The sequence below is a fragment of the Pseudorasbora parva genome, chromosome 3 (genome assembly GCF_024679245.1).
Source record: "Pseudorasbora parva isolate DD20220531a chromosome 3, ASM2467924v1, whole genome shotgun sequence".
Taxonomy (NCBI): Eukaryota; Metazoa; Chordata; class Actinopteri; order Cypriniformes; family Gobionidae; genus Pseudorasbora; species Pseudorasbora parva.
The window spans coordinates 37,597,359-37,620,922 of record NC_090174.1 but is presented as its reverse complement, the minus strand read 5'-3'; the positions used below and the strand labels follow the sequence as shown (position 1 = coordinate 37,620,922).

The window sequence follows — 23,564 nt, the reverse complement described above, 5'->3', positions numbered from 1 at the left end:
TTCAAACCTTTTCGGAAATGCCTCCTGACTGGCTCGCCAATGTAGTAAAAAAAAATCATGGGGAGGTTGAAGATCTCAATGAAGACGTATGTTGTTGCATAGCAGTGACCAATTACATGCATCAGTCGGAATGAACCCAAAAAAATATCAAACCTTTTATCCCATGACAATTTACTACCCCCAATGTAAATGAAGCTGCTCCTGTTGTAACAGCTGTGGTCTATATCTTCATAGAGTTGAGGCACCCTATTGTTTGAGATTATTCTAAGGGAAACCTCACCTGCTTCTATCATCATCATCCTCTGCTATACCCGCGAGAGCATCACCCAATCCCCCAGAAAGTTCTTTCTGAAAATAATTACATTTCCCTAAATCCAATATGAACCAGATCGTATTCAAGGGGAAAATAAAGTTGTTTATTCCCTTTGAAATGGAAAATCTTGCCTTGACACGGATGTTTTCCCACTGTAGCAACACACACTCAGCTAACAGCAATATAAGATTTACCGCATTTACGTCTGAAAACTGTTCAATGGTAAATGCAATAATGTGTCAGTGAGTACAGCTTCCACAAACTTCATTGGGAAGAAAGTGAGAATGATGCAGCTGCCACAAATAATGTAGGGATTGGTCTGTCAGTCTGACAGACGTGATGTTATTCATGCTTCCGCAGTCCGTCAAACTGAGGAGTTCTCATAGTGAGATACCGAATGGATGAAAGAGAACCCTGCGAAGTATGCAATTTGAAATTATTTGGCACAGTTCTGCTGCCAGGTCAGTGTCACAAGGTCTAAACTAATTCAAACCAGGAACAAGAACTCAAGCAAAACAGAACATGCATGTGATAGGCCGTCACCTGGGTCATAAAATCCATGTAATTTAAGACTCTAGACATATCCTGCCTAAAATATATTTTATCTACTCCATCTACACTTATGTATTTATCTGGTTTTAATCTTACATACTAATCTGGTTTATATACCATAAACTTAAATATGGTTTTAATCTTAAAATGTTGTATTCCAGAAATGCTACTATTTCCAGACAGCTAATTGTAATGTAACTGTAAATTAAAGCTGCAAGCAGCAATGAAAGGGCCCTCGCACCCATGCCACCGTCACCCGATGGCTTTAGGAAAAGAACATGGGTGGGCAATATGAATTTAAGAAAAATTACATCAGTCATTGTATTTGCCACACTTCCTGCTACCAGCTGGTGGACTATGACTAACAGAAAACTGGCATATAGATGTCTACAGGCAAGAACTCTTATCAAACTTGTGAAATTTGGGGCAATGTGGACATAGTATGCCTGACTTATAATAGCTTCCTCTTTCATGGCGAAACATCAAACTTTGTCAGTCCGCCACGGACCTCAATATCTTTTTCAATTTTAGGCCTTTAGATTAGACTGACCAAATATGATGTTGATCTGAATAAATCTCTAGGAGAAGTTTGTTAAAGTGCAATGTCAGGAAATGGCAAAATTTTATTTTGGAGAAAAATAATAGGCCGGGCAATTCCAGTAGGGTTATCACACCATCAGTGCTCGGGCCCTAATAAGTACAAATTGTTGTACCACTGTTGTACCAAGTTTAAAGATGCCTAACATTAAAATATGGAAACATTGCAATTAACAGAAAAAAAATGTAAACACAGCAGTGTTCATGACAAAACATATGGAAATATCACTGAATCTCTCCCCTCATCGAGTAATATAGTCTACCCATCCCAATCATAAAAAGCATCAGTCTGCTTTGGTATAAATAGACACTAGTACTCATACACTGGGAGTGAACTATCATGGTATTTTTTATGAGACTACTTGGGTGGCAACCTTTTAGTCAATCCCTTATATAGGCTTGTCTGTTTTAAAAAACAGTTGCCTTTGTTATACTTTTTTTTTTTTTAGATATTCGTTCAAATGTGGACAGCTTATCAAACTATTATATTGTCAAATTTATTTGATACCTATAACTGATGTGTTAATGGCTGTCATATCTGTTGATGACTGAGAATAGGTGTAACTTCTTACCATAAATTAGGACTCTTGAGGCTTATTTATTTATAGACTCTGCTTAGTGTGCAAATTAACCTTAATATAAGTACTAAGGGGAGCACAGCCAGTCTCATAGAGGAGTTGTGGTAAGTAGCTGTAATACTTTTGATGCTGTTTTATTTGTATGAGATCATACTAAGGGAATAGATATGACGGTTTAAAAAAATGAATTTAAAAATATATTATTACCATCTATGCCTAAATGTAGTTTGTTTAACTAAATTCCTTTACAGGGTTTGTTCAAATTTCATCTGGTCTCCAAGAGCAGAAAGGTAGGTGGTAGCAATACACAGCATTACTGCATTAAAGACATTGTTGAAAATTAGCATGTTGTCAGATGAATGAAGATCAGATGCTCTATCTTATCACAGATGTTCTGTTTTTTTATGTTATTGTATTTTGGCAGATTTGAAGTGAGACTTCGCTCATTTTACAAATGTACAATGTAGTACACAGAACTCAAACAAAAACAAGTCTTGAAAAACAATACCGTTTAGTTGGATTAGTTTATGCCATTTTTTATGTATAAGAATGTTTTAGCAAAATGCATATTGTGACAGAAGATTTAATCAGAGACACCATAAATTAAAGACTAGTGTGCTTTGTCTTTTTACATTTTAAAAGACCTTAACTACATGAGAACCTCTATGAATAACGTTTGTGGGCAGTATAGTTATGTCCCAAATGACCCACTATACACTATGCACTTATGCACTATGTACTCAACCTTGTATAGAACTTCATATGGTTATGATTATGGCTTGATTGTCGATTGTGATTTTATTGTTTAAAAAAAAACCTATGAATGTTTCTTTTTCAAATTTAAGTAAGCCACCACCATGAGTACGGACGCAGAGATGGCTGTTTATGGCAAGGCTGCCATTTACCTTCGTAAGCCTGAGAAGGAGAGAATCGAGGCTCAAACCAAACCATTTGATGCCAAGACTGCCTGCTATGTGGCTGATGTCAAAGAGTTGTACCTCAAGGGAACGATCAAGAGCAAAGACGGTGGCAAAGTCACAGTTGTTTTGCTTGATACTAAGGAGGTGAGTTTTAATTTTTAATATCATGTAGATGTTCATTAAATTACTTAGTACTTAAATTACTTATTTTCTTTTATATCTAATATCTATTTTTTTTTTAAATGTATAGGAAAGAGTTGCTAAGGAAGAAGATGTCTACCCAATGAATCCTCCCAAGTTTGACAAGATTGAGGACATGGCCATGATGACCCATCTCAATGAAGCCTCTGTGCTGTATAACCTCAAAGAGCGTTATGCTGCTTGGATGATTTATGTAAATTCTGAAGCAACATAAAAATGCATTTTAGTTTATTTTGTGTATGTTGTTGCAATGTGACCATGTCTCTGCTCATTTCAGACTTACTCTGGACTTTTCTGTGCAACTGTGAACCCCTACAAGTGGCTCCCAGTGTATGATGCTGAAGTTGTGGCTGCCTACAGAGGCAAAAAGCGTATGGAGGCCCCACCCCACATCTTCTCTGTCTCTGACAACGCCTATCAGTTCATGCTGACTGGTAAGACATTATTGAATTGAATTCAATAATTAGATAATTAGGTAAATTAGATTACATTTAATGTAAGAAATATTTACCAGATATTTTACCAATTATAATCAACAGACAGAGAAAACCAGTCTGTCCTGATTACGTAAGTATTTTCTTTTAATCTTAAAGTTTGACAAAAATTTAAAATTTAAAGTATAATTTATGAAATATAATCTGAATTAACTTTAAAAAGCCTATATGTCTTTCTAATCTCTCTTAAACTAGTGGGGAATCTGGTGCTGGAAAGACTGTGAACACCAAACGTGTCATCCAGTACTTTGCCACAGTTGCAGTGGCAGGTGGTGACAAGAAGAAAGACCAGGCTCCAGGAAAAATGCAGGTATGAGATATAAAACTGTCATGTATTATTGAGAGATGTTACACTCGTCTCACAACCTATATGATATGTGTTTTTGTGAAATGTCTTTAGACATGAAATGTAAAATAACTTAAAATAAATAATAATAATAATAATAATAATAATAATAATAATAATAATAATAATAATAATAATAATAATAACAACAATAACAATAACAATAACAATAACAATAAACCTTCAAACAACACAGGGGTCTCTTGAGGACCAGATCATTGCTGCCAACCCTCTGCTTGAGGCTTATGGTAATGCCAAGACTGTGAGAAATGACAACTCCTCTCGTTTTGTAAGTTAATCATATTTTATTTTACAAGTTGGTCATTTGTGTTTGATTTTTCTAAAAAGAATATTTATGTATTATGCTATTTTTTTTACAAAAAGGGTAAATTCATCAGAATTCACTTCGGTACATCTGGAAAACTGGCTAGTGCTGACATTGAGACATGTAGGTGGACATGATTTTATTGATCCATCCTGCACATTTGTCTTTGTCTGTCACTCTTCAGATGATTGTGACTCAAGAACATTCTCTCAACAGATCTGCTGGAGAAGTCTAGAGTGACATTCCAGCTTCCAGATGAGAGAGGCTACCACATCTTCTACCAGATGATGACCAACCATAAGCCTGAGCTGATTGGTAGGTGCACATATTTAATTCAATGTTTAAATGTCAGATACAATTGTAAGATACTCAATACTAATTTAAAAAAATGTTTATTTTACAGAAATGACACTCATCACCACCAACCCCTATGACTTCCCCATGTGCAGTCAGGGTCAGATCACAGTGGCCAGCATTGATGATAAAGAGGAGCTGGTTGCTACTGATGTGAGTCATTGCTGTTTGAATATTGACATATAGCAGATCCTAAAGCTCTTCTCTGTAATTTTCAGACTGCTATTGACATCCTGGGGTTTACTAATGAGGAGAAAATGTGCATCTACAAGTTCACTGGAGCTGTGCTTCATCATGGCAACATGAAGTTCAAGCAGAAGCAGCGTGAGGAGCAGGCTGAGCCTGATGGCACAGAGGGTGAGACTAAACAGTACTAATGTGTGTCATAAAATGCAGTCTGAGATATATGTTTTTTTATTCTTAAACAAATAATTTAAATTGCAGAGGCTGACAAAGTTGCTTACCTTCTGGGTTTGAACTCTGCTGATATGCTGAAGGCTTTGTGCTACCCCAGAGTCAAGGTCGGAAATGAGTTTGTGACCAAAGGCCAGACCGTGCCACAGGTAGATACTGACATATTTGCAGCATGTCAACCTGAAAATCAAGACTCCATCTGAAGTTCTTAATACAATTTACACTATTCTACAGGTGAACAACTCTGTTAGTGCCTTGGCCAAATCTATCTATGAGAGGATGTTCTTGTGGATGGTCATTCGTATCAACCAGATGTTGGACACAAAACAACAAAGAAATTTCTTTATTGGTGTGCTGGATATTGCTGGCTTTGAGATCTTTGATGTAAGAATGATTCTTTTATCTCTTTTTTACTGGCATATTGAGTGATATTCAGTTGTCAGAAAATGGTTCTGTTTCTTCCTCCAGTTCAACAGCATGGAGCAGCTGTGCATCAACTTCACTAATGAGAAATTGCAACAGTTTTTCAACCATCACATGTTTGTGCTGGAACAAGAGGAGTACAAGAAGGAGGGCATTGTTTGGGAGTTCATTGACTTCGGCATGGACTTGGCTGCTTGCATTGAGCTCATTGAGAAGGTTTGTACTGGTGTATAAACTTATTTGTTTCCAATTTGTAAGCACAAAATTTTAAAATTGTAATAGTTAAATAACATTCTTTCATAAACAGCCCATGGGTATCTTCTCCATCCTTGAAGAGGAGTGCATGTTTCCAAAGGCTTCAGACACTACCTTCAAGAACAAGCTGTATGATCAGCATCTTGGCAAGTGCAATGCTTTCCAGAAACCAAAGCCTGCTAAAGGCAAGGCGGAAGCTCACTTCTCCCTGGTTCACTACGCTGGAACTGTGGACTACAATGTTGCTGGCTGGTTGGACAAGAACAAGGATCCACTGAACGAGTCTGTTGTACAGCTGTACCAGAAGTCTTCTGTTAAACTGCTGGCTACTTTCTACCCACCTGTTGTTGAGGGTAATGAAAGCAATAATGAAAATAATGAATAAAACATTTAAATTTGATTCAGTTTTACACTATCTTTCTTGTTTTTGCATCTATACATGTTCTGTTGTATTATTATTTTTATCTCAATAGAGGCTGGTAAAAAGGGAGGCAAGAAGAAGGGTGGTTCCATGCAGACTGTATCCTCCCAGTTCCGGGTATGTATAAAGATGACATCACATGTTTCTGTATTTGAAGGAAAAAATAAATGCAAAGCATGCCAACCCTTTTCTTTTCTCCACAGGAGAACTTGGGCAAACTCATGACCAACTTGAGGAGCACTCACCCTCACTTTGTGCGCTGCCTGATTCCTAATGAGTCTAAGACTCCAGGTAAAGTATTAAAAAGTTTACAGATATTCTGGCACTCAGTATATATTATGAAGTTAATGTACCATGTTCATGATGTAAACTGTTTGTTATAGGTCTCATGGAGAACTTCCTGGTTATCCACCAGCTGAGGTGTAACGGTGTACTTGAAGGTATTAGAATCTGCAGAAAGGGTTTCCCCAGCAGAATCCTCTATGGTGACTTCAAGCAGAGGTACATGGGACTACATGTAAACACAATTTCCTGTAGGAGGTTCCTAATTAAAAGACAAATACTTTTTATAATTTTATAATTTTTCCTCAGATACAAGGTGCTGAATGCCAGTGTTATCCCAGAAGGACAGTTTATTGATAACAAGAAGGCCAGTGAGAAACTCCTGGGATCCATTGACGTTAATCATGATGAGTACAGATTTGGACACACAAAGGTTATTTTCTGCTTTACAACATTTCAAACATCCATTGATCATGATGTCTGTATTTTTTTCTTCATATGGTTTAAAATAATACATTTTGATTATTTGGAAATTCAGGTGTTCTTTAAAGCTGGTCTTTTGGGTACTCTTGAGGAAATGCGTGATGAGAAATTGGCTTCTCTGGTCACAATGACTCAGGCTCTGTGCCGTGGCTACGTGATGAGAAGGGAGTTTGTGAAGATGATGGAAAGAAGGTGAGTATTGTATGAATAAAGAATAAATCAACAATTACTGTGCAAACGGTAAAAAAAATTATGTTTATGTGATTTAATGATGAATTATTCATAGGGAGTCCATTTATACCATTCAATACAACATCCGCTCATTCATGAATGTCAAACACTGGCCATGGATGAAGGTTTACTACAAGATTAAGCCAATGCTGAAGAGTGCTGAGACTGAAAAAGAGCTGGCAAACATGAAAGAGGACTTTGTAAAATGCAAAGAAGATCTTGCCAAGGCTGAAGCCAAAAAGAAGGAGCTTGAAGAAAAGATGGTAGCACTGCTGCAAGAGAAAAATGATCTCCAGCTGCAAGTAGCATCTGTGCGTATTTATACTCGAATTAACTGAACCGATAGTTTCATTAAAATTAGCAATGTGTTTTCCAATTATATAGCAACTTATTTTCATAACAGGAAGCTGAGAATCTCTCAGATGCTGAGGAGAGGTGTGAAGGTCTGATCAAGAGCAAAATCCAGCTTGAAGCGAAACTCAAAGAGACAACTGAGAGACTGGAGGATGAGGAAGAAATCAATGCTGAACTGACAGCCAAGAAGAGGAAACTGGAGGATGAGTGCTCTGAGCTAAAGAAAGACATTGATGACCTGGAGCTCACCTTGGCTAAAGTGGAGAAGGAGAAACATGCCACCGAGAATAAGGTTGGAGATTGAGTTGGTTTAAGATTGGATTTACTCACTGTCTTATATGTTGATATAGAATATGAATTGTAAAATATAAGCTTATTTGGAACAAAAATCACACAGGTCAAGAACTTGACTGAGGAAATGGCAGCTCAGGATGAGAGCATTGCCAAGCTTACAAAGGAGAAGAAAGCCCTCCAAGAGGCACATCAGCAGACACTAGATGATCTTCAGGCCGAGGAGGACAAAGTCAACACCCTGACCAAATCCAAGACAAAGCTTGAGCAACAAGTTGATGATGTGAGTTGATTATGCAAACATGTTATTAATTCATCGATTAACTGTTTTCTGCTGTGAACATGTTTTTTTATATTATTATCCTGTAGCTTGAGGGTTCCCTTGAACAAGAGAAGAAGCTCCGGATGGATCTTGAGAGAGCCAAGAGAAAGCTTGAAGGAGACCTGAAATTAGCCCAAGAGTCCATCATGGACCTGGAGAATGACAAGCAGCAATCTGATGAGAAAATAAAAAAGTAATTAAACATTAAAATATTTGAAAGCATTATTGTTAAGGTAGTTTTTGTTTTACAAACCACTTATTGCTGAACACCCACAGGAAAGACTTTGAAACGAGTCAGCTGCTTAGTAAGATAGAAGATGAACAATCTCTGGGTGCTCAACTCCAAAAGAAGATCAAGGAGCTTCAGGTTAGTTTTTTTTTTTTTTTTTTTTAGATTTAAAAAAAAAGATTATTATGATCAAATACAGATCATGAAAATCAAATTAACTATTTACCGCCATAGGCTCGCATTGAGGAACTGGAGGAAGAGATTGAGGCTGAGCGCGCTGCTCGTGCCAAGGTTGAGAAGCAAAGAGCTGATCTCTCCAGGGAACTTGAGGAGATCAGTGAGAGGCTTGAGGAGGCTGGAGGAGCCACTGCTGCTCAGATCGAGATGAATAAGAAGAGAGAAGCTGAATTCCAGAAGCTGCGTCGTGATCTTGAAGAGTCCACCCTCCAGCATGAAGCTACTGCTGCTGCCCTCCGCAAGAAGCAGGCAGACAGTGTGGCTGAGCTTGGAGAGCAAATCGACAACCTGCAGCGTGTCAAGCAGAAGCTTGAGAAAGAGAAGAGTGAATACAAAATGGAGATTGATGATCTTTCCAGCAACATGGAAGCTGTTGCCAAAGGAAAAGTAAGGAATTTTATGTCTTAAAAATGTATAACGTGCTGAAGTTTTTCAAATATCTAATGACTTTTGTATTTACAGGCTAATCTTGAAAAGATGTGCCGCACACTTGAGGACCAACTTAGTGAAATAAAATCTAAGAATGATGAGAACATTCGCCAGATAAATGACCTCAGTGCTCAAAGAGCAAGACTTCAAACTGAAAATGGTAACTAATGAAGGAAATAATAGTATTCCAAAAGTAATTGAGAAGAAAACAGTAATTATCATAAGAAAACACACATTTACATTTTGCTTTCACGTAGTTTATTTTGATATTAACTGATAGAGACATAATCTGACACAGTGAATTTAAATCTATAAAGGTGAGTTTGGGCGTCAGCTGGAGGAGAAGGAGGCTCTGGTTTCTCAGCTCACCAGAGGCAAACAAGCTTTCACTCAGCAAATTGAGGAGCTTAAGAGGCAGATTGAAGAGGAGGTTAAGGTAATAAAGCATAATCAAAACAAACACATAATTTCTGCTTACTACACATCAAAGCTAATTTAATATAAAAAAGCTAATATCACATATAACATCAATATTATGACTTTGTCTCCTAGGCTAAGAATGCACTGGCCCATGGTGTGCAATCAGCCCGTCATGACTGTGACCTGCTCCGTGAGCAGTTTGAGGAAGAGCAGGAGGCAAAGGCTGAGCTGCAGCGGGGAATGTCAAAGGCCAACAGTGAGGTTGCTCAGTGGAGAACCAAATATGAAACTGATGCCATCCAGCGCACTGAGGAGCTTGAAGAGTCTAAGTATGTATATTATTGTATAATAATTCTCACAGCTATTTTATAGATTGAAATTAAAAAAAAAAATGTGTATTATATAACAGGAAGAAGCTGGCTCAGCGTCTGCAAGAGGCAGAGGAACAAATTGAGGCAGTGAACTCCAAATGCGCATCTCTGGAGAAGACCAAACAGAGACTCCAGGGTGAGGTGGAGGACCTCATGATTGATGTGGAGAGAGCCAATGGTTTGGCTGCTAACCTTGACAAGAAGCAGAGAAACTTTGACAAGGTAAAATTTCCCTTTCAATAGCATGGCCTGAATAGGGTGTGTTCAAAAGGCCACATACGAAAACTGATGCTGAAATATCTCCACCAAAGGTCCTAGCAGAATGGAAGCAGAAATATGAGGAAGGTCAGGCAGAGCTGGAAGGTGCCCAGAAAGAGGCTCGTTCACTCAGCACTGAACTGTTCAAGATGAAGAACTCCTATGAGGAGACTCTGGATCAGCTGGAGACCCTCAAGAGAGAGAACAAGAATCTGCAGCGTAAGATTCAATGTTTGACTAGGTTAAATGTGTAGTGATTCATAGTATATAATCATATATATGTTTTTTTTTTTTTTTTTTTTTTACTTGTAGAGGAGATTTCAGATCTGACAGAGCAGTTAGGTGAGACTGGTAAGAGCATCCATGAACTGGAAAAGGCAAAGAAGACAGTGGAGACTGAGAAGTCAGAGATTCAGACCGCCCTGGAGGAGGCTGAAGTGAGTATCTGGAGATTAATTGTTGCTTGAACCATTTTACTGTGTTGTTAAATGCTATTTAATTTTTTTTCATAGGGTACACTGGAGCATGAGGAGTCCAAAATTCTTCGTGTCCAGCTTGAGCTAAACCAGATCAAAAGTGAGATTGATAGAAAGCTTGCAGAGAAGGATGAGGAGATGGAGCAGATCAAGAGGAACAGCCAGAGAGTCATTGAATCCATGCAGGGCACTCTGGACTCTGAAGTCAGGAGCAGGAATGATGCCTTGAGAATCAAGAAGAAAATGGAGGGAGACCTTAATGAGATGGAGATTCAGCTGAGCCATGCCAATCGCCAGGCTGCTGAGGCCCAGAAACAGCTCAGGAACGTTCAGGGGCAACTCAAGGTATATGACTTCTGTTCAGCTTTGGGATGTGTTAGTATGTTTGTTTAATCTAACCCATGTTAAGAATTAACCAACAGAAAACACATTAAAAAATGTGTAAATCAATTGTTATGTTCAGGATGCCCAAGTGCACCTTGATGATGCCCTGAGAGGTCAGGAAGACATGAAGGAGCAGGTGGCCATGGTGGAGCGCAGAAACACTCTGATGCAGTCTGAGATTGAGGAACTGAGAGCTGCTCTGGAGCAGACAGAGAGAGGCCGCAAAGTGGCTGAACAAGAGCTGGTGGACGCCAGTGAGCGTGTTGGGCTGTTGCACTCTCAGGTAAGGGAATTTTGTTTCTTATTATTAGGGATAAGCTGATTGATCGGACATAATAATCGGCTGATAATCACATCCTATGAATCAACTGGTAGTCACTAAATTTGCCCCATTTCACTAACCGATTGCAATTTATTGACATTTGAGTTTGCACGATGTTCTGCTTTGTAACTTTGCAAAACATTACTAAAGCATAGTTAATGACACATCCTTATTTAGAGCAGGGTGTTTCGATTCAAACAAGGCTCCACACAGCATAAAATTATGCATAGGTTTTAAGATTTTAACATGACATGCTGCTTGGCTAAAGCTATAGGACTTCCAGGATCCGGCTGTCACGATCATGACACAATGTTTAAACAACAACATTTTAAAGTTTGTTGGAAACTCAGAAGTGAAGATCAGGAGAACTTTCAAGCAGACGTTACTCTTTATTGAGAACACGTGTTGTTGTTAACTGCAGTCATCAAGTCTGATTCAAAACAGTATACATTGTATTTTATCAACATTTCAGGTAGAGGGATTTACACAGTAGAGGACGAGAGAATCTAAACAAAGGAATGCAAAAGTTGTATAGGTAAAGGGACACACCCCAGACATTTCAGTATCACCAGTCCTAATCCTATCAGCATAAGTCAAATGCATTGATGCAAATCTAATCACTCTGACAGTGTTGCTCATACCTTCACATTATCAGAGACAAAAGCACAACTGGAGTGCACAGCCTAAACAGTGCTGGAAGATCACCACTCATTATTCAGGATATTATTACTGGTTTCCTATTCTATGTTATTATAATTATTGTTATGCTTTGTAGTGTTTATACATGTAAATATTTCTTATGTTCAGTAAAACACTCCGATCACTTGTTTGGAGAGATTTTTTGACTTTTGATAAAAAGGCTACCATGGTTTCAAATGCATAACTTTTGATTGCTTTGAGATATCATCAAAACAATTGGTCCAGAAGCAGTTCACATGATTGTGAAAAAGCTTAAACTTAATTTTATGATGTCATATATACTTTCTAAAAGTCATCATTTCAAGCATTAATAAGAAATGCCACGTAAAATTAAAATCCTTAAAAACCTATTTCAGTGTGTTAGGAGTCAACAGAGAGTTTGCATATTATATAAAGCTCGAATGATCAGAATGGGCTGCAAAAATCCTGACCAGAACATTCCTACTTACAATAAAGGAAACTGAGACCATCTTCCAAAATGTTAAAAAACTGTTGCTTTTATTTTTGTAGAACACAAGTCTCCTGAACACAAAGAAGAAGCTTGAGGCTGACCTTGTTCAGGTCCAGGGTGAAGTTGATGACACTGTACAGGAAGCCAGAAATGCAGAGGAGAAGGCCAAAAAGGCCATCACTGATGTAAGTAACTGCCAAATGTTCCACAAGACACCTGTGTACTTGAAAAATGTGGATCTAATAAATGTTTGTATTTATGCAAAAGGCTGCAATGATGGCAGAAGAGCTCAAGAAAGAGCAGGACACCAGTGCTCACCTTGAGAGAATGAAGAAGAATCTGGAGGTCACAGTGAAGGACCTTCAGCACCGTCTGGATGAGGCTGAGAATCTGGCCATGAAGGGAGGAAAGAAACAACTTCAGAAGTTGGAGAGCAGGGTGAGAACTTATAAAGGACCACAACAACCAATATTTTAGGAGAACATTTCCAGAAGATGTTTCTCCTAAAATTAAAACATTATCTCAAGTTCCCAAACTAATGCACTAACTACACTTGCACTTATCTGAGATCTGTATTGTGCTATAAAAGGTCCGTGAGCTTGAGGCTGAAGTTGACGCAGAGCAGAGACGTGGGGGTGATGCTGTTAAAGGTGTCCGCAAATATGAGAGGAGAGTGAAAGAACTCACTTATCAGGTAAGATCATCCCTGACAATATCCATTGAGTCATCCATAAATGCATCTATAGACAAATATTTAGAATAAATCTATGAAAATATTTTTAGACTGAGGAGGATAAGAAAAACATCAACAGACTTCAGGATCTGGTTGATAAGCTGCAGCTGAAGGTCAAAGCCTACAAGAGGCAGTCTGAGGAGGCAGTATGTAAAATATATGTTTACACATTGATTATTAATTATTTACTGGTGAAGATTTCACTGCTGCTCCACAGTTTATTTAATATGGTAAAAATTGTACTCTTTAGGAGGAGCAAGCCAACACTCACCTGTCCAAGTTGAGGAAGGTGCAGCATGAACTGGAAGAGGCTGAAGAGCGTGCTGACATTGCTGAGTCTCAGGTCAACAAGCTCAGAGCCAAGAGCCGTGATGCTGGAAAGGTCAGTTGCATAATGCCAGAGTCTGTACTCAGAAGATGCCTTTCACATTTACAGACTAGAAACATAGTATTCAGCTTATGCTTGAAAATGTACTGCTTATTTACATGACTTGTGAATTTGCTTAATTTTGTCTTAGGCCAAAGAAGAGTGAAAGCCTCAAACCTGATGGGAGCCTCTACTGATGTCATATAATATGATTGTTCTGTAGAATTAAAACAATTATTTTAAAATAAATGTGTTTACCCAGTGCAAACATTTGTTTTAGGGTGATCCTTGGAGGAATTATTTAAAAAAAAAACAATCAAAATAATGACATTATTACTAAAGTATTGAAATATTTCTATATTTATAAAATTACATAATAGCTTTGTCATTGTCATAATACATTTCAAATTTTAAAGCAGAAGAGAGAAGCTGAAAGCTTTTAAATTTTCCATAAAAACAATAAAAAAATAAAATAACGTGGCTTCTTTCGCTGAGACAATAATAGTAATTTAAGTAATTTCACTCAGCGGCCATCTATGAAACAGCTCCTATCTCTTTGAATGAGGAATCATCAAATTCTTCAAAGCTATTCATTAAGCTTGTGTTTAAATTTCATATTTGAAAACCGAATATTACGCAGCATGCATCTCAGATCACTGTTTTTATTCCAATCAGATCATAAATCATTACAATACAAGTTTAATTCATTTGTTGAAATGTGGAAGCCATAGAGAGAACACATTATTATATATATATATAATATTTCATAAAACAACAATATAGTTCAATATTTATAATTAAATTATTATTTTTCTCTTTTTCATTAAAATGCATTATATTAGCATCACAATGCATGGCAGTCATTGTCATTCAAGTCTTATTATAACTGGTAAAAAGTCAAAGAAAAAAAAACATCAATATTGTTAATTTTCTTTAGATTATTACACAATGCAAATTATTAAATACTACAAAACACATTTGCTGGTGGTGGTAATTCCATAAATTAGTCCTAGCTGTCGCAACATTCTCTACTATGTACAACAAATACTAATACAAAAAATTACATTTTTACCAAGGTAAAATATAGTTCTCAACATACTTTTTAGTGTAAAACATGTAGAAGATTAGCAAATCACAGATTTAGATTCATCAAATTATTTGTTATTTTCTCAGAGTTTCTCAGTTTTCTCAGTTTATTCAGCATTGTCAAGCCTCTCTTCTAGATATTCATTAAAAAAGGCCTCTTCTTATCGTGGTGAAGGGGTTTGAGTACCCAAATGATCCTAGAAGCTATGTTGTCTGGAGCTATATGCCTCTGGTAGAGTCTCCCTATGTAAACTGGTCTTTGGAGACGGGCCAGACTAAGAGCAGTTTAAAAGCCGATAATAAAAAATACAAATAAAAAAGGACAGAGACGTTGCCCGGCATGGCGCAGCCCGAATAAGCGATGTGGGGCAGCACTACCGTGGGCTCAACACCTGCAGGAGGGATCATAAGGGGCTGGTGCATAGTGGATTAGTAGACCTTCATCTTCAGGCAGGAACTGCAAACATCCACTACCCTCCGGATTTGGAATATGGACTGGGCCTACACCAAAGAACGGCTCGGGTTATGTATATAACCCTTGTTCCCTGAGAGGGAATGAGCACTGCGTCGGAACGACGATTTGGGGATACTCCCTAAGCATGAACGTGTCTGAAGTATGAATGAAACTAGTCCAATCCTTATTGGCCCTACGTCATGACATAGATGTGACGGCATACCCGGAAGCTATAAAGGGGAGCCCGGCGCATAGTAGCGTCAATTATCGCGATGAAGCATAATGCTCTTAGGCGATACGCGGTGTGGCGACGAGACGCAGTGCTCGTTCCCTCTCAGGGAACAAGGGTTATATACATAACCCGAGCCGTTCCCTATATCGAGGGAACTTCGCACTGCGTCGGAACGACGATTTGGGGAACGAGTACCCACTAGGCCACACCAAGGATACGCCTGCCCTATTGTGAGCTGGAGACCAGGCACAATCAGGACTGGAGTACCCTGCCACCGGGGGTCGCAGGGAGGTGTAGGCTGTAAAACCTTATGAATGTGTGCTGAGTAGCCCAGCCAGCCGCTTCACAGATGTCCTGCATAGGGACTCCGGACAGAAGGGCCACCGAAGAGGCCATGCCTCTAGTCGAGTGGGCTCTCAAGGCAATAGGTGAAGGCAGATTGCGCACCTGATATGCCAAGGCTATTGCCTGCACAATCCAATTACTAATAGTAGGGGTTGATGCAGGCAGCCCTTTCTTGGGTGAGCCAAAACACACTAACAGCTGGTCTGATTTCCTCCACTGAGCTGACCTTTCCAGATAGATCCTTAGGGCCGAACTGGACACAAAAGGAATAATCTCCCTTCTTCCGCCGTCACGTGGGGCGGAGGATGAAATGCCTGAAGAACCAAAGACCTGACCGTACTGGACGGAACCTTAGGCACATACCCTGGCCTAGGGTGCAGTACGGCCTTTACTCCTCCCGGGGCAAACTCCAAGCAGGTTGGCGTGGTGGCCAAAGCTTGAAGATCTCCCACTCTCCTGAGAGAGGTAATAGCTAGGAGGAACGCCACTTTAAGCGTTAGATTCTTAGGTTCTGCTGCCTCCAGTGGTTCGAAGGGGGCCTCAGCCAGGCCTTCGAGAACCAATGCCAGATCCCAGGTTGGAACTCTGGTACGCACTACAGTGTCACGTCACAGACAAGGGAAAAGGTGCGAGGACTCGAGTGCAGAGAAAGATAATTTATTACAAAATAAACATAAACTCAAAACAAAACCCACGAGGGGGAAAAACACACAATAGAATAATAAAATATAAACTTAAACAAACCAACAGAATCACAGGGAGAACGGGAGACGCAGACATTACACAAGGATCCAACACAGACTGACAAACACAAGGAGATTATAAAGGGAACAAACAAGGCAGATAATGAGGGAGAACAGGTGGGGCAAATAAACCAATAATCAGATAACAAGAAGGGCGGGGTTGACAGTAGACCGGAGACATGACAAAACCCACATGTGCACACAAGACAGGACAGGCATGTGACATTACCCCCTCCTTAAGGAGCGGCTACCAGACGCTCCACTAGGGACGGGCGGGACAGACCAGGGCGGGACGGGAGGGACAGACCAGGGGGGCACGGGAGGGACTGACCAGGGGGGCACGGGAGGGACTGACCAGGGGGGCACGGGGGGGACTGACCAGGGGGGCACGGGAGGGACAGACCAGGAAGAAACAGACAAGGGAGGGGTAAACAAGGGAGGGACAAGGAAAACAAAAAGTTCGAATGGCCAGGACGGCCCGCCGAGGTCGGGAGGCCCACCGAGTTCAGGCGGCCAGGGCGGCGCGGTGAGTGCAGGGGGCGCCAGGGAGGCGCGGTGAGAGCAGGACGCCTCAGCGGCGCACGGAGAGCAGGACGCCTCAGCGGCGCACAGAGAGCAGGACGCCTCAGCGGCGCACGGAGAGTAGGACGCCTCAGCGGCGCACGGAGAGCAGGACGCCTCAGCGGCGCACGGAGAGCAGGGCGCCTCAGCGGCGCAGGCAGGGCTTTGTGGAAACTTCTCCAGTCCAGCAGTATCCACCGGCACTGGGACCACCGGAATACGATCTGCTGGCATTGGGACCACAGGAACATGATCTGCCGGAACTGGGACCACCGGAACACGATCCACCGGCACAGGGACCACCGGCACACGATCCACCGGAACTGGGACCACCGGAACTGCCTCCGGGGCTTCGGATAAAGCCCTGTGCTCCTTCCACGCATGCAGGACTGCCATCACAGCCCTCCAGGCCGTTTCCGGACTCGGGACCACCGGAACGGAGTCCACCGGCACAGGGACCACCGGAACACGATCCACCGGTACAGGGACCACCGGAACACGATCCACCGGAATAGGGACCACCGGAACACAGTCCACCGGCATAGGGACCACCGGAATACGATCCGCCAGCATTGGGACCACCGGAACACGATCCGCTGGCACTGGGACCACCGGCACAGGGACCACCGGCACAGGCACGGAGGGAGACTTCCTTCTCCTCCTCCGTTTCAGGACCACTGGAACACGATCTACTGGTATCGGGACCACCGGAACACGATCCACCGGCATCGGGACCACCGGAACACGTTCCACCGGCAGCGGGACCACCGGAACACGTTCCACCGGCAGCGGGACCACCGGAACACGATCCACCAGCAACGGGACCACCGGAACAGGGTGCGCTAGAACTGGGGCCACCAGAACTGGGACCACTGGAGTGGGGGCAGAGGAAGCCTTTCTCCTCCTACGCCTCGGGGCCACTGGAGCAGGGACCACCGATCTTGGGACTGCCAGGGCAGGGGCCATCTCCCTGGCAGCTCTCTCCTGCTGGCAGGCGATAGCTTCCACCATTGCCTCAAATGTGCCTCCGTCATATGCCCTTCTGAGCCACCACTCCATGGGCTCATCTAGGGCATAATTAAAAAGGTCTTTGAGTGCAGAGTCACTGAGCCTCAGCCCCTTGGCTGTCTCCAGGAACTTCTTTGCAAAATTCCTAATCTCCATTCCCTCCTGGTGAAGTAAGTGGAGGACTCGAAACCGTAGAATCCGCTCATAGTGAGGACAGGTGGTGAGCGATTCCGGGATCGAGTCCTCTCTCTGCTGAGTCCTCAACATGGTTGGATCCTTCTGTCACGTACACACAAAGGAAATGGTGCGAGGACTCAAGTGCAGAAAAGGATATATTTATTTATAACAAATAAAACATAAACTCAAAACAAAACCCACGAGGGGGAAAAACACACAATAGAATAATAAAATATAAACTTAAACAAACCAACAGAATCACAGGGAGAACGGGAGACGCAGACATTACACAAGGATCCAACACAGACTGACAAACACAAGGAGATTATAAAGGGAACAAACAAGGCAGATAATGAGGGAGAACAGGTGGGGCAAATAAACCAATAATCAGATAACAAGAAGGGCGGGGTTGACAGTAGACCGGAGACATGACAAAACCCACATGTGCACACAAGACAGGACAGGCATGTGACATACAGGTCTTAACCTACGCGCCCCACGAAGGAAGCGTACAACCAATTGATGCCTACCCAAAGGCCCATCACCTAACGGAGCGTGGAAAGCTCCAATAGCTGCCACATACACCTTAAGCGTGGACGGGGTAAGCCCTGCAGAGAAACGATCTTGGAGGAACTCCAGTACTGAAGCCACTGGGCAGTTAACTGGGTCCACCTCACGTTCTCTACACCAAGTGACGAAGACATTCCACTTGAGGCTGTACAATCTCCTAGTAGACGGGGCGCTAGAGCTAAGCAAGGTCTCTATAACGTCTGCCGGCAAGCCCTCCTCTCGGTACCTGGCCCCCTCAGGGGCCAGACCCAAAGGTTCCAGATTTCGGGGCGGGGGTGAAATATTGTGCCCCCTGCCTACGATAGGAGGTCCCTCCTCAGAGGGACCTGCCACGGGTGACCCGCCAGCAGCGCTATTATGTCCGAGAACCATACTCGAGCTGGCCAACAAGGAGCTACCAGAAGGAGACTGACTCCCTGTTGCCGAACCCTCTCCAGGACCCCTGGGAGCAGAGCAACGGGGGGAAATGCATACAGACGCCGCCTCGGCCACGTCTGTACCATGGCGTCCAACCCCAGCGGGGCTGGGTGCGTGAGGGAGAACCACAGTGGACAATGGGACGTCTCTCGAGACGCAAACAGATCCACTTCCACTGGGCCGAACCTCCTGACAATCGCCTCCACCAGCTCTGGGTGGAGCCGCCATTCCCCGGGCCTCAGCCCCTGCCTCGATAGTATATCTGCCCCCTGATTCTGTATCCCCGGGATATACATTGCCCTGAGGGATAACAGTTTGTCTTGTGACCAGCGAAGGATGAGATGCGCCAGTTTGCATAGCGGGCGCGACCTCAACCCCCCCTGGTGGTTCAAATGTGCCACGACTGCCGCATTGTCTGTACGGACTAGAACGTGGTACCCGCGAAGCTCCGGGAGGAAACTCCTGAGAGCCCTGTAAACCGCCATCATTTCCAGGCAGTTTATGTGCCAGGTCGAATGATGGTCCTCCCATGGACCCCTCGCAAAGCGGCCTTCCATGACCGCGCCCCAACCAGTAAGGGAAGCATCTGTTGAAACGGTTTTCCGGCAACATGATGCTCCCAAGACTGGCCCTTGGGACAGAAACCAAGCTTTCTTCCATATACCTAGAGCCCGAAGGCATTTGTGCGTGACTCTGATCATACGGAATGGGTTCCCTCTGGGGGAAAACCCCTTGGTTTTCAGCCACCACTGTAGAGCTCTCATGTGTAGCAGGCCGAACGGAATAATGTTGGACGCTGCCGCTAGATGCCCTAACACTATCTGAAAGTGTTTCACAGTGATACTCTGGCCTAGCTTTATTCTTGAGACTACCGCCAGAATGGTCTTGATTCGTGCGGGGGAGAGTTGCGCCCGCATCAACTTTTTTTTTTAGCTAGACCGAAGGGAAGCACTCGATATTGGTACGCTTCGCCCCTGAAAGCGAACCTCAGAAACTTCCTGTGGCATGGAAGGATGGAGACATGAAAATAGGCGTCTTTTAAATCTATCGTGACGAACCAGTCCTCGGGCTGGATCTGACTCACGATTGTGGGAATGGTCAACATCTTGAACCTGAATCTCCTCAGAGACCGGTTCAGATACCTCAGATCTAAAATCGGCCGAAGCCCTCCATCCTTTTTTGGAACTATAAAGTACCGGCTGTAGAACCCGGCCTCCCTCTCCGACGGCGGGACCCACTCTATGGCCCCCTTTGCCAGCAAGGATTTTACTTCTTGTTCCATTACCCGAACCCGCTCTGGCACCACTGCAGTCCATGTCACCCCATTGGCGGGGGGTGATCGAACTGCAGTCTGTACCCTATTTCTACAGTACGCAGGACCCATGTGGATATATTCGGAAGGCATTTCCATGTGCCGAGATAATCTACTAAGGGAATCAGCCTCTCGAGGCTGGTCTCGGGTGTTACTTGAGTCTCGTTTTTCGTCCCCTGAAGCGGATGCCCGGCAGGGGACGAAATACGATTTTCGGTATTTGGACACTCGTCCCGCCCAGTCGCAGGTCTCACTCGAGGCGACTGGAACGAAACGTGTCCTAGGGAAAACGATGTGGCCCGAAGCGTCTGTGACGGCGGGATTACCACATCGTTTTCCCCTCGAGAGCGTCGCGCGAGAGACAACCTCGGTTGTTCCCGCGCGAAGGGGACCGCTCTCAGAAGCCCTACCGCAGCTAGGACTTCTTCCCAGCAGCCTTCTTAGCGAGAAGGACGTTTCTTAGATCGCCCTTCTGCACGGAAGCCTGCTGGTGAGAGCACCGCCTCTGTTGCCAGGCTCCCGGAGGAGGGGCTCTAGAGGCGACGCTCTCCTTTTGCACCTGACGGTGCGAGGAGCTGGCTGACGGCTGAGGCTGCCCACTTGTGGCAGCCTTCGCTGATTTTGGCCGACGAGGGAGAAACTGTCGGAAGGCCGCTGACTGTTTTCTCGCCTCCTGAAACCTGTCGACGACCGAATTAACGGCGTCGCCGAACAGGCCAGAAGGCGAGATCGGGGAGTCTAGGAGAAATGTTTTATCTTTCTCCTTCATCCCCGACAGATTTAGCCACAGTTGTCTCTCCACCGTCACCATTGAGGCCATGGAGCGGCCGATGGCACGGGCCGTCTCCTTGGTGACGCGGAGAGACAGATCAGCGGCCTTCCTCAGCTCTAAAATATCCTCCGGGGAGGGACCCTCTCCCTCGTCCAGCTCTTTTAAAAGGTCGGCCTGGTACGCCTGCAAGATAGACAGCGTGTGCAGAGCGCTACCAGCCCGACCCGCCGCCATATATGCCCTGCCCAACAAAGCCGATGTGTCCCTGCATGGCTTGGTGGGCAGTACCGGGGCTTTTAGGGACGATGCCGATTCGGGTGACAGATAGCTTGCGAGAGCATCTTCCACCCGCGGCATCGTCCCGTAGCCGGCCTCGCGCGCACCCATAACATTAGCATAATCTAATACTGGGGGGTTAGAAATGCGCACGGAGTATGGTCTATTCCAGGACCTACACAACTTGTTGTGCAGGTCCAGAAAAAACGGCAAGCCCCGGCGAGGCGACTGAGCCCGGCGCAAGAGAAACCGATCGTCCAGCCTGCTGGTTGGCTGGACTTCCTGACATATATGCGGCCCCACCCGCCTCGATGTTGATATCTTCCGGATCCTCAGATCCGGAGAGAATCAACATTTGGTTCTCCACCCCGGGGGAAGAAGCCGCTTCGCGGGCTTCCACACGAGGTGGGAGAACCTCTGAACTATCAGAGGAAGATTGAGAAAGTGCCTCGGCAGTCTCAATCTCCGCTGATACGTCCAGCTGCGAGCCCCATGATCTGCGACGCCGCGACGCCTCGGCGGACGCAGGCCCAGAACCACGGGGCTCGCGTGGTTGGCCGGCCTCATCGAAGACCGCCAACCGAGACCTCAGCACCCTGAGCGTCAGCAGCTCACAGTGGCTGCAGGCGGTTCCCTCGAGAGCCGCCTGAGCATGCTGAACGCCCAGGCACTGAACACAAAGAGAGTGCTTGTCCGTTCCCGAGATGTAGCGGGGACACGGATGCACGCACCTCTTAAACTCTGTACTAGACATATTTACTTTCTTTTGGTCTCTTACTGATAATATATATATATATATATATATATATATATATATATATATATATATATATATATATATATATATATATATATGGGACAGACAACAATAAATAGACAGACAATGTTCAAACACACACAGAGCATTATGCTGAAGAGCGATAACTGACGCTACTATGCGCCGGGCTCCCCTTTATAGCTTCCGGGTATGCCGTCACATCTACGTCATGACGTAGGACCAATAAGGATTGGACTAGTTTCATTCATACATCAGACGCATTCATGCTTAGGGAGTATCCCCAAATCGTCGGTCCGACGCAGTGCGAAGTTCCCTCGATATAGGGAACAGTATAACATCATCTATGATATTCACTGTAAACAACTGTATTTAAATCTAATTCAAATATTATTCTTACCTCCTGGTCTTTTGGGTAGAAATGGAATGTCACCTCACTGGTGGGGAAGGAGCTTGAGCTTGTGCGAGAGATTTAGAGGTACCAACTAGAGATAGTCAGGCTCAGCTCCACTCACAGCTTGGGGTCTGGAACCACATTTCTTGAGAGAGGCTGTACTCTACCACTCTGGAGTTTTCCATAGTGAGAGGCAGCGGGTTGTTAAGTGTTTGCTTATAGGCAAGGCAATTTATATAGCACATTTCATTCACAAAGGCAATTCAAAGTGCTTTACATAGAAATGAATTAGAATAGTGATAACATATGCATAAGAAATAAGAATATATGTGTGTAAGAATTAAAATATAGACCCCCCCCCCCCCCCCCATATAAAAGCAACAGAACTTAAATTACATCCAGTTTATCCGCTACTAATCTGTCCGATCCACTACGAGCAAAGAGAACTTCATTCTTGGCGAGGCACATCTCAAACACAGACTTCAGAGAAAACTGAATATCTTATGATTCATGACGAAATTTGTGAGGCTGCCAAGGATATGCCCTTCAGGGAAAAATCAAGATCTTCGCAATTAAACGTCCCAAAGGCCTTTGGATTAGATTGTGCAAATATGATGATGATCTGATTACATTTTGCAGAGAGGGTAAAAGTTTTTTTCAGTTTTTGAGCATGTTTAGGCCTTCCAACTTGTGATTAATTTGGGAGAAGAAGAATTAATAGGCTGAGCAATTACAATAGGGTCCTCACACCATTGGTGCTTGGGCCCTAATTAATAATTTTTGAAAATTCCCTCTCAGTCTTTATTCTAATAATTGTAATTGTAATATGTCGTTAGCTGGACTGTCGTGCTTGTGTTCTATAGAGTTGTTCATGAGAATAGTTTGATCGCTATCTCTAATCTTGTCATAA

General features: G+C 43.3%; 1 protein-coding gene across 1 annotated transcript; it reads left to right on the top strand.

Moving 5' to 3' along the window:
• The first annotated feature begins 2,291 nt into the window (after positions 1-2,291).
• LOC137071056 (myosin heavy chain, fast skeletal muscle-like) lies at positions 2,292-13,805 on the top strand. The gene is made up of 40 exons (XM_067438715.1): positions 2,292-2,330; positions 2,886-3,104; positions 3,211-3,354; positions 3,439-3,595; positions 3,701-3,728; positions 3,851-3,965; positions 4,198-4,290; positions 4,386-4,449; positions 4,543-4,641; positions 4,730-4,833; positions 4,899-5,037; positions 5,125-5,243; positions 5,329-5,478; positions 5,563-5,733; positions 5,825-6,125; positions 6,246-6,310; positions 6,397-6,484; positions 6,577-6,694; positions 6,785-6,908; positions 7,014-7,150; positions 7,245-7,500; positions 7,593-7,835; positions 7,941-8,117; positions 8,204-8,349; positions 8,433-8,523; positions 8,620-9,009; positions 9,085-9,211; positions 9,369-9,487; positions 9,604-9,800; positions 9,881-10,064; positions 10,154-10,319; positions 10,413-10,537; positions 10,613-10,921; positions 11,040-11,243; positions 12,492-12,617; positions 12,700-12,870; positions 13,022-13,126; positions 13,216-13,311; positions 13,416-13,547; positions 13,684-13,805. The coding sequence occupies exons 2-40, from the start codon at positions 2,898-2,900 to the stop codon at positions 13,696-13,698; spliced, it is 5,802 nt and encodes a 1,933-aa protein (XP_067294816.1). The 5' UTR covers positions 2,292-2,330; positions 2,886-2,897; the 3' UTR covers positions 13,699-13,805.
• Positions 13,806-23,564: the final 9,759 nt, after the last annotated feature.